A 14,391-nucleotide genomic window follows, 5' to 3' on the forward strand; every position below is an offset into this window, starting at 1 on the left:
AAACTGAATCCAAGAAAAACCAACCAATGTTATACTGCATACATTTTTCACATGTGACTTTATATTGATCTTAGACAAGAACAATGACAATGCAGTTTTAGTTTTTCTCTATGGAAAGCTCAAGATACCTCTGTTTTGCAGTTATTGGCAGTTAATGTCACATCACTTTCATCCACTTGTGAAATACTCTCCAGTTCTTCAGCCTGAAGTGTAACTGATCCTTCATTTAGCTGTGCTTTTAAGTCTCCTATAGAAAATATACAATAATTCAACTTACATCTATATACTGTCTCACAGAAACAATCTGTAGGATAAGGACCACTCAACATGATTAATTGCCAAGACAGAGTCTTTGTACCTCAATTAAAAGTCATCTTCACAAAAACTATTTAAATGTACGGTCACTAGGGCAAAGGATCAGGGCACTGTTAATTTGATTTTGCCAAGTTTAAACTTTGAAGAAGATTGTGGATTTTAATCTCTCCGTTTCAAATACTGACAAACTCATTTAATATTTTCAGCTTTAAACATTTCACAAATATACAATAAGCTGAATTCAAAAATTAGTACTTCTTGGGGCACCTCGGTGGCTCAGTTGGTTGAGCGTCTGACTCTTGGTTTCAGCTCAGGTCATTATCTCAGGGTTGTTGAGAGTGTGGACCCTGTTTGAGATTCTCTCTCTCTGCCCCTCCCCCACTGCTCACGCACGCACGCTCTCTAAAAATAAAAATAAAAATGAGTCCCTCTTTACAATAGAAAATCACCTAATTTTATATATAGCTCCTTTATCCCAACTCCTCTACTAGATACAGGCTCTTTAAGGACTGGAGCATATTTTGTACAATTTTATATATGTAGCACCAGGCACTGTACTAACAAAAAGTAGGTGTTCAATAACTGTATGTTATTATCAAGAAAGTTTGATTTTAAATATTTATCATAGAGGGGTGCCTGGTGGCTCAGTTGGTTAACCACCCAACTCTTGATTTTGGCTCAGGTCATGATCTCAGGGTTCTAAGATCGAGCCCACATTGGGCTCCATGCTAAGCAGGGAGTCTGCTGGAGATTCTCTTTCTCCTTCTACCCCTCACCAACCCCCTAAATAAATAAATAAATCTTAAAAAAAAAATTTATCATGGATATTTATCATACTTAGACTATCATAGTCAAAATCTCAAAATACCTTTTAAACCAATAGTCTACCTAAATATAATAATAGTAACTACAGTTCACTAACGCAGTAGTTTAACAGGTCAAAATTAACTAGCCCATTTGAAAAAGTTATATTTACTTTGGTTTTTTACAAAAGGATTTAGATGGATTTTGGCATCTTGTTTCCACTTTCAACTAAAAAGGCAATGTGGGTTAGAGAAGAAGAATATCTGTAATACTGAAAAAAGTTCAAAACAATATATACATTTTCACTCTTATAAGAACATGATCATATAACCACTAACTTATAGGTAAAAAAAAAGGTTACTAAACACTCCTTCATTTAATTCATTACCTGAAAATATATCATGGTTAAGATGAGCCACTTCTTTTTCCAAATTACTTCTTGATACATCAGATTTTCTTATGAGAGCAACAGGTTCTCTCTTCTCTGGTGATCTAATAAAATAACCAAATGATGGCTACAAAATAAACATGTGAATTATTTCCTTAATTTTTAACTGCTCTGAGAAATTCTAGACTATTTTATCTTACTATGGGTAACCTAGCTGAATTACTTCAACAAAATAATTGTTCTTTTCATTTAAACTCAAATAACTAAAGATGAACTTTAAAAGTCTACTTTTATTTCCTTACTACTATATTCAATCATCAAAACTAATACTGCCAAATAAGCTGCTCTTACTAAGAAATCCAAATTCAAACCACCCAGAAAAGACATTTCATTCATTCAGTAATTATTACTGAGCAGCTACTGTGTCACCACTGTTAATCATCAGTGTGACATATCAATGAGAAAAAAGATAAAATGTCAAAAATGTCCTGCCTTCTTAAAACTTACAAGTATAAGGATATTTATTTTATATAATACATCCTCAAAAATCTGTATTAAGGGGCGCCTGGGTGGCTCAGTCGTTAGGTGTCTGCCTTCGGCTCAGGTCATGGTCGCAGGGTCCTGGGATCGAGCCCCACATCGGGCTCTCTGCTCAGCGGGAAGCCTGCCTCTCCCTCTCCCACTCTCCCTGCTTGTGTTCCCTCTCTCGCTGTGTCTCTGTCAAATAAATAAAATCTTAAAAAAAAAAAAATCTGTATTAAGATTTGGTATGTTCCTAGCACTTGGATGAAAGTGTTAAGGAGCAGGGAATTCCCACCTGTCTTTCCTATACAACTTTGACATGATAGACCTGAAATGTAAACTTGTTAAATGCACTCAATTTTCGATAGATCTTCACCTGGGAATTTCTTCCCTTGATCCAGCAACTTGAATGCAAGTAACATTTCATAACTAAAACCAAAACAGAAATTCTAAATGATAGATCTATTTTTCCATGATCCACTGCTTTGTTTTTTTTTTAAGATTTTATTTATTTATTTGAGACAGAAGGAGAGAGAGAGAGAGAACGTGAGAGGGGGGAGGGTCAGAGGGAGAAGCAGGCTCCCTGCCGAGCAGGAAGCCCGATGCGGGACTCGATCCAGGGACTCCAGGATCATGACCTGAGCCGAAGGCAGTCGCTTAACCAACTGAGCCACCCAGGCGCCCTTGTTTGTTGAGTAAGGAATTAATTTCTTCTTCAACTTCTCTCATAATGTCAAAACCCCAATCAATCCAGGCAGGAAAATCTGTCTCTCCAAAGCACTTATTTTCATTGTTTAATTCACTGCACAGACAGGAATGTACAGGGACAGGATGTGTCAGGGAACCCCAACATCATCACTTCTCTTCAACATTGCTCTGAGGTGTTATCAGGTAGACCAGTCAGAGAAACGTAAGGAATCAAAATCAGTTTAGTCAAATTTATGTTCTGTATGTCGACTTTGAGTTCTAACACCATGGCTATTATTTCAAATTATATTTAGTGAAATCCAGTTTTAATACCACTCCCTCCAATAACCCAACTCCCTATATGGAATTCATCAAGCCCTATGACTCTACTTCCAAAAGAAATCTTGAATCCTTGATTTTTTCTGTGTCTGTACTATCATTCTAGACTCCAGCCTTCACCACATCTCTTCCCATGTACTAACCCTCTGCCTGCTGCTATTCCTCCTTTCGGTTCACTGCTCCTCTCCACCCAGGTTCCATATACAGTAGCATCATGTCACACACGGAGATGGGGCCGGCACCACGACAAAGTTGCTCCCTGCCTCCAAGCACTTCTTCCCAATTAATTTCACATGAACCCAAGTCCTACAAAGACCCCTCATGATCTGGTCCTGGTCTTCTTCTACCATTGAACCATCCTACCCTCTCTCCCTCCCTCCATTTACATTTAGCTCCCCTGGCCTGGTTTCTGTTCCTCAATATGCCACTCTAGTTTCTACCTCCACATAGATGGTCCCCTTTTGCTGGGAACACTCTGCCTCCAGATCTTTTGGCAGCCTCCTCCTTCTCATCATTTAGGTCCCAGTTCAATGCCATCTCCTCAGAGGTCGCCCTGATCACCACAGCTAAAGCAACTCCTCACCATTCTTCATAGAACTTACTACTATTGCTTACATTTTCAAATTTTTACATGTATTACAACTTATTAAACCAAAACTTTCCTATATTTCAAAACATGTTTTCAGGTAAGAGGTTAAAAAAGTCAATCTTCGAATTCTTCCCATCAACGAATGATATAAAATAGCAATATCAATAACACGTATTGAATACTTGGTGCAAGTTAGTCTTGGGTGCTAAATGCTTTATGTGTCTCATCACACTTAATTCTTACGAAACCCTATAAAATAGCACTCCATTTTAAAAATTGGAAAATTAAAGCATAGATGAGTTAAATAAATTGTTCCATGTCACAGAGTTAGTTAAAAGATAGAACTAGGACTGGAGTCAGGGTCTGACCAACCATAAAACCTAAGCTGTCTACCACAATTCTATCATGTCCCTATTCTGTCCCTGCTGTAAAGATACTATGCTGTAGCTAATACCATCATAACATTCAAAATATAAGGGCTGGTGAATTCAACCACTTGTAGCACATATTATACTTACTCTTTTCACATTGTAACCGCCACCAAGGCAACCAAGAGCTTCAGATCTTTGAGCAAAGAACTCTCCTAAAGATAGGCGTAAATAACTGGCATCATCTTTGTCCAAATCTGATGTGCTAAGTGATTTCCTCAACAAACTATAATTAATTGAAGTTCCCCAAGACGTATCCCCTAGAGCAGCTGAAGTGTTCTGGGCATCTATATTTTCTTCCTAGAGAGAAAGTTATTGTTTCATTTTATTTCCCCAGCAAGGCTTCTTTCTGTTCTTCTAATATGCAAAAATAAGAAAATTGAACTAAGAAAATTTAAACATTTTAATTAAAAAAAAATAGGACAAATTCAAGCTTGAGCACCTAATAATAAGGTAACGAACATATTCAATTTGTTAAAATAGCATTACTTCATTTTAAAACATGGTTAAAAACTACGGAAAGATCTTTAAAGCCTATTAAGGTGATTCTAAGTGAATTGAACATTATTTTAGTGTGCCAGTTACTTTTTAATTAATAACTGAGAGTAAGAATGCAAAAGCAATTGTGTAAACATGAGAAAACAAGATATAATTCTATACAAACTATGTATCTATCCAGAAAGAATACAGGTTAAAATTTTAAACTTTGGGTAATGCCAATAAAATACAAACCTGCATAAACTGATGCTCTTTATTAAATTCTTCTTCATCTTGATTAATCAAATCCAGTGCTTCAGCTTAAAAAAGAATTAGTTTATATAATTAAATTATACTAATGCCTAATTAAAAACTAGCAGATATTTAAAACTTAGCTAGTTAGGAAAATGAAACACTAAAGAAAATAACTGAAAAAAGTATATGAAAGCTTTCATCATACAACTGATACGTCAGTTTTAAGTACGTAGTCTCTGGTTCTCAAACTTTTGGTAATGAACACTCTACTGTTACTGATTTCATCTGTTACTAATTTGTCCTAACTTACTAAAGGGCCTTTACAATGTAAGCTTTTTATTTGTAAAAGATTCACATTAATTTTAGCTTTTGAAGATTTTGGCACAACTGCTTTAAGGCACTCACCCGTGAATACCTGTGAAATTTTATCTGGAACCATCACAACAGTAAGTCACCGTAAACTTGTGAAGAGGTCTGCTGGGGTGCCCAACCACCTGTTTGCCCAAGACTGTCTCAGTTTCAGAAAGGAAAGTCCCACATCCCAGCAAACCCCACAACCTGGACAAACTAAAACAAATGGTTATCCAACATCTGCCCTCAAAGTTCCTACCAAGCAACTCAGTTCGCCTTAGGGAAATGAATGGGCCTGGATACCTTTAATCTCTAAACCAAAGCCACAAACTAAAATGCCTCAGAGACCAGAGGTGGATGAGCAGAAAGGACCAGGTGTGACACAACAGGGAATGATGGGATAGTGGCAAACTAGAAAGCACATGATCCTGCTCAAGGCATTAGAATCGAAAAGAATTTTAAACATACTGACTAATCGGAAAGTCTGCAGGCTCTCTGCCTCCCTGCTACCTACTCTGGGCCTCTGCCTGGTACTTTAGGAGACTGGCTGAAATGGGAAGTTGCATGCAACCCGGAAGAGACAGTCTACCATGGCCCAAACAAGAGAGGTGTCCCCCCACACTCATTAGTCCATCAGGAGCTAATCAGATCCAAATTGCCCTCTTGGAAACCCTTATAGTTCAACATTAATATCTTGAGAAATACAATGAGAACAGAAATAGAATATTTCCAATCAGGAAAAACAGAACACCAGAGATAGCTCAGATCCTTACCTGTTAGGATAGTGGGGGTTCTTTACCTTGTGAACCCATCATTTCTTATATAAACACATTCTTAACCTAGAGCTCTATGAAAGGGCATCAGGAGAACAATGAAACTCTCAAAATCACATGAAAAACACAATCTTTCACATAAAAATTTTTCTATGAAGATTCTCTGGTGCCCATGACTCAAAGTATGTTAAAAGTCATTGCTCTAAAATGTGAAAGTATCAACCAACCAAATCTAACAGCCAAGGGAGGGGAGGTAGGAAATCAGACCACTAAGAAGATAGTCCAGAAAAACTTAATTTACTTCACTGCGTTAAATATCAAATGTTTTTCTGGGGCTCAGTCGGTTAAACGGCTGCCTTCAGCTCGTGTCATGATCTCAGGGTCCTGGGATCAAGACCCATGTCGGGCTCCCTGCTCAGCAGGGAGTCTGCTTCTCACTCACCCTCTATACTCTCCCTCTGTCTCTCAAATAAATAAATCTTTTTTAAAAAATCAAATGTTTTCAAACCATTAACTAAACGGTTCCAACTGCTTTTTATTACACTCCGAAGTACTTTTTTCTCTGAACTTTAACAGATTCTTCAATTAAAGAAAAATCTACAGTAATATTGCTACCTTGTATGCTCACCAGAAATCAGTCAGCAATTATGAGAAAATAGAAATTCTTTTTTTTTTAAGAATCTATACCCAATTCTTTGCCAAATCTAAAATAGTCCTTTCAAGTATCTCCTGAATGTTTTAGTTGTTAAATTTTGAAGCAGGCCATATACCCCAGCCCCCCAGCCATGTTTAAAACCTAGGCCATAAGCAGAAGTGATATAGTGACTCAGATGCATGGCGCTGTCAGAGAGGGGCAAGGCAGAAATGGGGCAGAGGGTGTCCTCTCTCTCATTTTCTTTCCTTCCACTACACTTTTCCCCATAGTATTCCATAATCATTTTCCCCATTTCTTCACCATTCTTTCCAACCTGGCCTTTGTTCATTCCCTAACCACAAGGATGGTTTCATTAAACTTCTTTTATCTATTTTATTTTTCCTTAAATAGTAACACACCTACGTAGTTCAAAATGCAAAGGTACACATATGTATGATTCAACAAAGAGTTTTGAGAAATTAACCAAAGACATAAAAGGGAATATGGCACTGAAAAGTCTCCCCATCATTCCTGACCCTACATCCCACATCTTCAAAAGCAACCAATATATAAAGTACCCCTGAAATCCCGATTTGAATCTATTTGATTTTTTAGTTCAGTAGCTAGGGATTCCTGCAATCCATTTCTTTCTCTTTAAAAAAAAAAAATCTTGGGGCGCCTGGGTGGCTCAGTCGTTGAGCGACTGCCTTTGGCTCGGGTCATGATTACAGGTCCTGGGATCGAGCCCCACATCAGGCTCCCTGCTCGGCGGGAGGCCTGCTTTTCCCTCTCCCACTCCCACTGCTTGTATTCCCTCTCTCGCTGTGTCTCTCTCTGTCAAATAAATAAATAAAATCTTTAAAAAAAAAAAAATCTCTACACCATATGTATTTATAAATGTGTGTGTCCTCCCCCCTTCCACCTTTTTACATAAATGTCAGAATATTTCATATGCTCTTCTAGGTCTTGGAATGTAAACAATTTATTTTCGTTGATTATCCCGTATTAGTGAATGTTCCAACTTTCCCCTTTTTTAATGACCACGGTGTATTTTCCTTGTATGGACGTACCTTATTTAATTAGTCCCCTGTTTTGTATATCCATATTGCTTCCAACCTTTTGTTATTATAAACAATATGTATCACATACCATTTCTGCAAGCCTATCTGAAGAATAAATTCCCAGCAGAATCCCTTGTTTACAGGGTGTGTACATCTGTAATTTTGCTAGATGCTGTAATACTGCTCTACCTAGACCCTGTGCCATAAATACTACAATACCTATTTCCTTCACACTCTTGCCAACATAGTTTTATTACCAAACTATTGGATCACTGCCAGTGAAATAATGGAAAAATAGTATCATGGAGTGGTTTCTTTCCATGAATAAGTTCCATGAACTTTTTTTGAACATTTAACAACCATTTTCATTTTCTTTTCTCTAAATTGCCAGTTTATATCTTTTGCCTAATTCTATGCTGAGAAGCTGGTCTTTTTCTTATTTATCAGAACTATTTACACATTAGGAAAATGGGCCCTTAACCTGTAACATGAATTGCAAGTTATTTTTTCTCAGTCTGATCATGAATTTTTAAAAACCGTTGACCAAAGTACAATATACATATGAAGAGTATTTATGTGTACAACTCAATGAACACATTTGTGTGGCCAGATCAACACCCTAGATCAAGAAAGAGAACTTTGTTAGCACCCCCAAAAGGCCAATCAAGCTTCCTTCCCATTACTACATGCCCATCGGAGGATAACCAGTATCCTTACTTCTTACTCCACAGAGCAGGGTACATTTTGAAATATATACAAACAGATTTATATAGCATGTACTCTTTAGTCTGCCTTATTTCATTCAATATACTTGTGAAATTCATCCCCACTGCTACAAGTAGCTACACATCATTCATTCCCATTGCTACATAGCATTCCAATGTGTGAATAAACACAATCCATTCTATCATTAATGAGAATTGGGGAGTTTCTAATTCGGAGTTGATCATATAGTGCTGCTATAAATATTTTAGTCTTTTGGTGAAGAGTACATCTATACACTGGATATATACTCTGGTGCAGAATTACTGGGGGCCCTAAAGTATGAAGTTCATAAAGTTTACCTCCAAAAGCTCCTGCTAGACAAGTTTCTGAAATGGTTCTATCTATCACTTTACACTCCCACCAGTTACACATGAGAATTCCATGACCACTTTTAAGTGACACAGTCAATATCCACTGTCCAGCCTGTAACCTCGTGTTCTTTCTAAATCAAGATATTATTGAGCAAGCTTGAACTTAATTTAATTTCCAGTTTCTGGCTCACATTTCCCACCTCAAACCACAGTCATTCAAAATTCTACAATTTCTTCTAATTTTCCCATCTCAGTTCACGGTACTGCCATTTTCTCAAGTAACTCAGACCACAAACCTCAATCTTTTCTTGCCTCTCTATCTACTGAAATCCAGTCACCAAATCCTAACCATTTTATTTCCAGGTCTTTCATTATCTACTTGCTTTTCATTCTCACCGTGACACCTAGATTTCCACAACATCCTAAGGAATCTCCCAATCAACTGACCATTGATGCCAGAAGCTGGACAAATGAAGTCTTTAGTGGCTCCCTATTGCTTACCACACAAGCCTCAACTCTGACATGGTAGTCAAAGCTCAACCCACTCCTTGGCCCTACTCTACCTCTCCAGCTTCACCTCTTCACCTTTTATTACTCTCCTCTTCCCATATCTTGTCATAAATGCTAACTACATTGGACTATTTACCATTCTCAAAACACACCCAGACTTCCTCATTTCATTCTCTTTCATTGGGTTTCCTATCCATTTGGAATTTCTCATGCCCTCAAACATTTACCTGTTCAAACTCTTACCTCAAAAGCTACCTCTTATGTGAAATCCTTGTCACCCACTCATGCAAAAGTTATTTTTCCTCTAAACTCCAAAACCATTTGGTTTGTGTTTCTTATAATGCTGATGGTTGTTTTACTCTTGTCTTACCACCCTTAGCTGATGGACAATTTCTTAGAGGCTGGAAAAATACCTTATTTGTCTCTACCTTCCACATCATTAGATGTTTAGGAGGAGCTTAGTACAAACAGGAGTTAGAGTAACTTCTTGCTGTGGCATGTTCTGAGTCTATTAAAAATAAGACTAGGCTTGACAGGCCATTGAATGCCTTTCCTCATTGCAGGTTTAGAGGTGCCCAGCACTGGAGGCCTCCGTGGCACACCATCTCCATAGACTAAGGCTCAAAATGCAATTTGTTTGGCAGACTGAAACTGGTTTTTCCTTTCACTGTCAGAGATTCTGCTAATCAAACCTAGCTGATATTCCTAATGCTCTCATCTTTTGAGATTTATCTTTTCTGTCACTTTTCTCCCATCGCTTCCATATTTCTTAGGTTTTACTCCAAAACAGACTGGATTTTGTAATTGCTCATTTATCATAATATTTCTTTTGTTCAGGACAGATTTTTAAAAGTGAGAATGTACAGCCTGAGGTCCCTGTTAACTCTGCAATATGAAGGTTCTAAACTGATGTAAAAGAATGATAGTCTGACTCACTGTCCTTAAGGAAAAGGCTCAGCTCATTCTGCAATGATTAGCACTAACTCAAGCCTTTGTTCCTATAAACACTACTGATAAGCTAAATATTACAGCTAACCCTTGAACAACATGGGTTTGAACTACACAGGTCCACTTAACACAGATTTTTTTTATAAATACAGTATAGTGCTATGAATGTATTCTCTCCCTTATGATTTTCTTGACTTTTTCTTCTCTCTAGCTCACCCTACTATAAGAATACTGTATATAATACATGTAACATACAAAATAGGTATTAATTGACTATGTTATCGCTTAAGGCTTCTGGTAAAGAGTAGGCTGTAGGTAGTTAAGATTTTGGGGAGTCAAAAGTTATACGCAGATTTTGAAATATGCAAGGAGTTGGTACACCTTAACCCCCACATTGTTCAAGGTTCAAATGTATACTCCAAAAGTGATTTGATGTGGCTAACCAATACATACAGAGTAATCTCAGAACACCATCAAAAACAATGAAAATGGTACAATAAAGTGGTTATCAATACACTTACAACCAGATCTGAAGTCTTCATTCATCTCGTCAGTTAGAGACATATTTAAATTTTGTTCTTTATTAAAAGATGTATAATACGCAAGGTCAGTGACCCATCTGCCCTCTTCATTTTGATAGACAACACTTTGTGGTAGATCTGTTTCTAAAAAATTCCAAAAATATCCAATGACATATGAAACAAAATGATATAATATTCTTAATAATTTTACTTAGTTGACTTATCTTAGATATCAACAGTACTGAAATCTGCCCAAAACTAGTTAGAAAAAAGAAAATCCATTCCCACAAAAGGAAAGTTCTCTAATGGTGGATAAGCCAGCCTTAACCCAGTAAAAATCTGTAATGGAGAACCAGGGGCAAAAGGAAAAGAAAACTAGGACTTAGAGTAGTACATTTCCACTAGATCTGTGAATAAAGATACAATTTCTAATCCATAAAACACAATTATTTTATTACAAAAGATAAAGCAAGTTCCACTTGAAAATCTATTCAAAATGTATAAACATTTTATACATTTCTTTACTTTTATTTTTTTTTTAAAAAAAGACCTACTTACCCTCTTTACTCTTTTTAATGGACTTATAATAATCACATGTTCGCCTTTCACTAGTTGGTGACCGAAGACTATCAGTGGAATTAATTTCACTGTCACTAACAGGCTTCAAAGATGCTATGTCCACATATTTTTGAATGGACACTTCAGGCATTTCAGTGTCTAAACATCTATCCACGGGCAAAACTCTTTCTGAATCAGATGCCAAATGCTTATTTTGATGAAGAGACCCGGCCTCCAGTTTCAAAGGGTCCATTAAGTCAAAATCACCTTTACTGGCATTTGTGTCATGAAAACAAACAGGGTTAAGTTTCGCATTAGTAGCCTGGATAGTCTTCACAGGAACTTCTTCTCTTGTGCTTTCCTTTAAAAATGCATAACAGAGCAGCCATAAGTTTTGTTTTTCATAACTTATTCCAAAACTTTATGGGGAAAAAATTATGTAGTAGACATAAATGATTATTATATGAAGCATCAGACTATACAGTATTCACTCTACTCTTTTAGACTATATATGAACCAATTTTAAGCAATATACCAAAACCAAAATTCATGTGGTCATTACAAACATTTATCAACAGATTCAGATATCAAAAGTGGGTCCAACATGTTCATTTTTTTTACAGGATGTAAGAAATGTCAGTTTAACTGTTGTAATTACCACTAAAACTCTCTACAAGGATGGCAAGCCCATTAATGTAACCTAACTCATAAAATTAATATGACTAACATCCCTTGAAAACAGATATATTATAATACTTTTTAGAATTGATCCCATGTACTATTACACCAAAAAACCATAAGATACCTAGGAATAAACCTAACCAAAGAGGTAAAACTAAAAGATCTGTACTCTGAAAATTATAGAACACTTATGAAAGAAATTGAAGAGGACACAAAGAAATGGAAAAGCATTCCATGCTCATGGGCTGGAAGAACAAACATTGTAAAAGTGTCTATACTACCCAATGCAATCTATACACTTAATGCAATCCTTATCAAAAGATCACCAGGGCGCCTGGGTGGCTCAGTCGGTTAAGCGACTGCCTTCAGCTCAGGTCATGATCCCGGGGTCCTGGGATCGAGTCCCACATCGGGCTCCCTGCTCTGCGGGAAGCCTGCTTCTCCCTCTCCCACTCCCCCTGCTTGTGTTCCCTCTCTCTCTGTGTCTCTCTCTGTCAAATAAATAAATAAAATCTTTAAAAAAAAAAAAAAAGATCACCAGCATTTTTCACAGAGCTAGAACAAACGATCCTAAAATTTAAATGGAACCACAAAAGACCCAAGTAGCCAAAGCAATCCTGAAAAAGAAAAGCAAAGCTGGAGGCATCACAATTCCAGACTTCAAGCTATATTACAAAGCTGTAGTCATCAAGACAATATGGTCCTAGCACAAAAACAGATGCATAGATCAATGGAACAGAACAGAAAAGCCAGAAATGGACCCACAACTGTATGGTCAACTAATCTTCAACAAAGCAGGAAAGAATATCCAATGGAAAAAAGACAGTCTCTTCAACAAATAGTGTTGGGAAAACTGGAGAGCAACATGCAGAAGAATGAAACTGGACCACTTTCTTAGACCATACACAAAAATAAATTCAAAATGGATGAAAGACCTAAATGTAAGACAGGAAACCATCAAACTCCTAGAGGAGAACATAAGCAGCAACATCACTAACCTCAGCCATAGCAACTTCTCACTAGACACGTCGCTTGAGGCAAGGGAAACAAAAGCAAAAATGAACTACTGGGATTTCAGCAAGATAGAAAGCTTCTGCACAGCAAAGGAAACAGTCAACAAAACTAAAGGGCAGCCTACAGAATGGGAGAAGATATTTGCAAACGACATACCTAATAAAGGGCTAGTATCCAAAATCTATAAAGAACTTATCAAACTCAACACCCAAAAACCAAATAATGGGCAGAAGACATGACTAGACTTTTTTCCAAAGAAGGCATCCAGATGGCTAACAGACACATGAAAAGATACTCAACATTACTCATCATCAGGGAAATACAAATCAAAACCAAGATGAGATACCACCTAACACCCGTCAGAATGGCTAAAATTAACATTAGGAGACAATAGATGTTGGCAAGGATGCGGAGAAAGGGGAACCCTCTTACACTGTTGATGGGAATGCAAACTGGTGCAGCCACTCTGGAAAACAGTATGGAGGTTCCTCAAAAAGTTAAAATTGAGGGGTGCTTGAGTGGCTCAGTCAGTTAAGCCCGACTTTTGATTTTGGCTCAGGTCACAATCTCATGGTTGTGGGATTAAGCCCCTCATCAGGCTCCATGCTCAGCATGAAGTCTGCTTGAGATTCTCTCTTACCCCCTGCCTCTGCCCACCCCATCCCGCCCGCTCACCCTCTTTCTCAAAATCAATAAAATCTTTGAAAAAAAATGTTAAAAATAGAACTACCCAGCAACCCAGCAATTGCACTACTAGGTATTTACCCAAAGGACACAAAAATACAGATTCAAAGGGGTACATGCACCCGATGTTTACAGCAGCATTATCAGCAATAGCCAAACTATGAAAAGAGCTCAAGTGTCCATCTACTGATAAATAGATAAAGAAGATGTGGTACGTATATATTATTTATACACACACACACACACACACTGGAATAATACTCAGCCATCAAAAAGAATGAAATCTTGCCATTTGCAATGACATGGATGAAACTAGAATGTTATTATGCTAAGTAAAATAAATCAGAGAAAGACAAATACCTTATGATTTCACTCATATGTGGAATTTAGGAAACAAAACAGATGAATGTATGAGAATAGGGAAAGAGAGAAAGAGAGAGAGAGAGAAGCAAACCATAAGAGCCTCTTAACGACAGAGAAAAAACAGGGTTGCTGGAGGGAGGTGGGTGGGGGATGGGCTAAATGGGTGATGGGCATTAAGGAGGGCACTTGTTATGATGAGCACTGGGTGTTATATGTAAGTGCTGAATCACTGCATTCTACTCCTGAAACCAATTATTGCACTATATGTTAACTAACTAGAACTCAAATACAAATTTGGAAAAAAAAAAAAACCCCAAAATACCTTTTAGCAGGAGTAAAACAGCATATACTACAGATGCCCCTGAGCTGTCCAATAACAACTGCATCAGACATGGCAAATTAAGCCAGCACCT

The 14,391-nt window shown here is 37.3% G+C and overlaps 1 protein-coding gene across 16 annotated transcripts in view; it reads right to left on the minus strand.

The window, feature by feature from the left end:
- Window positions 1–14,391, minus strand: part of LOC123852770 (nucleoporin SEH1) — a 167,648-nt gene that overhangs the window by 70,271 nt on the left and 82,986 nt on the right. For 15 of the 16 annotated variants that reach the window (XR_008507057.2, XR_010407335.1, XR_010407336.1 and 12 more), the window contains 6 exons: window positions 11,237–11,597; window positions 10,679–10,822; window positions 4,805–4,869; window positions 4,163–4,372; window positions 1,508–1,634; window positions 129–247 (listed from right to left, as the gene is read on the minus strand). Coding sequence is in view for 12 of the 16 variants with exons in the window: in XM_045887055.3 (XP_045743011.2) it covers window positions 129–247; window positions 1,508–1,634; window positions 4,163–4,372; window positions 4,805–4,869; window positions 10,679–10,822; window positions 11,237–11,597 (1,026 nt within the window). In the remaining 4 variants the exon portion in view is untranslated. Of the gene's footprint in view, window positions 1–128; window positions 248–1,507; window positions 1,635–4,162; window positions 4,373–4,804; window positions 4,870–10,678; window positions 10,823–11,236; window positions 11,598–14,391 lie in introns of those variants that run through there. The other variant, XR_008507059.2, reaches the window with a different exon arrangement.

The sequence above is a fragment of the Mirounga angustirostris genome, unplaced genomic scaffold (genome assembly GCF_029215605.1).
Source record: "Mirounga angustirostris isolate CCGP_5_RB_7025 unplaced genomic scaffold, mMirAng1.0.hap1 SCAF_14, whole genome shotgun sequence".
Lineage (NCBI taxonomy): Eukaryota > Metazoa > Chordata > Mammalia > Carnivora > Phocidae > Mirounga > Mirounga angustirostris.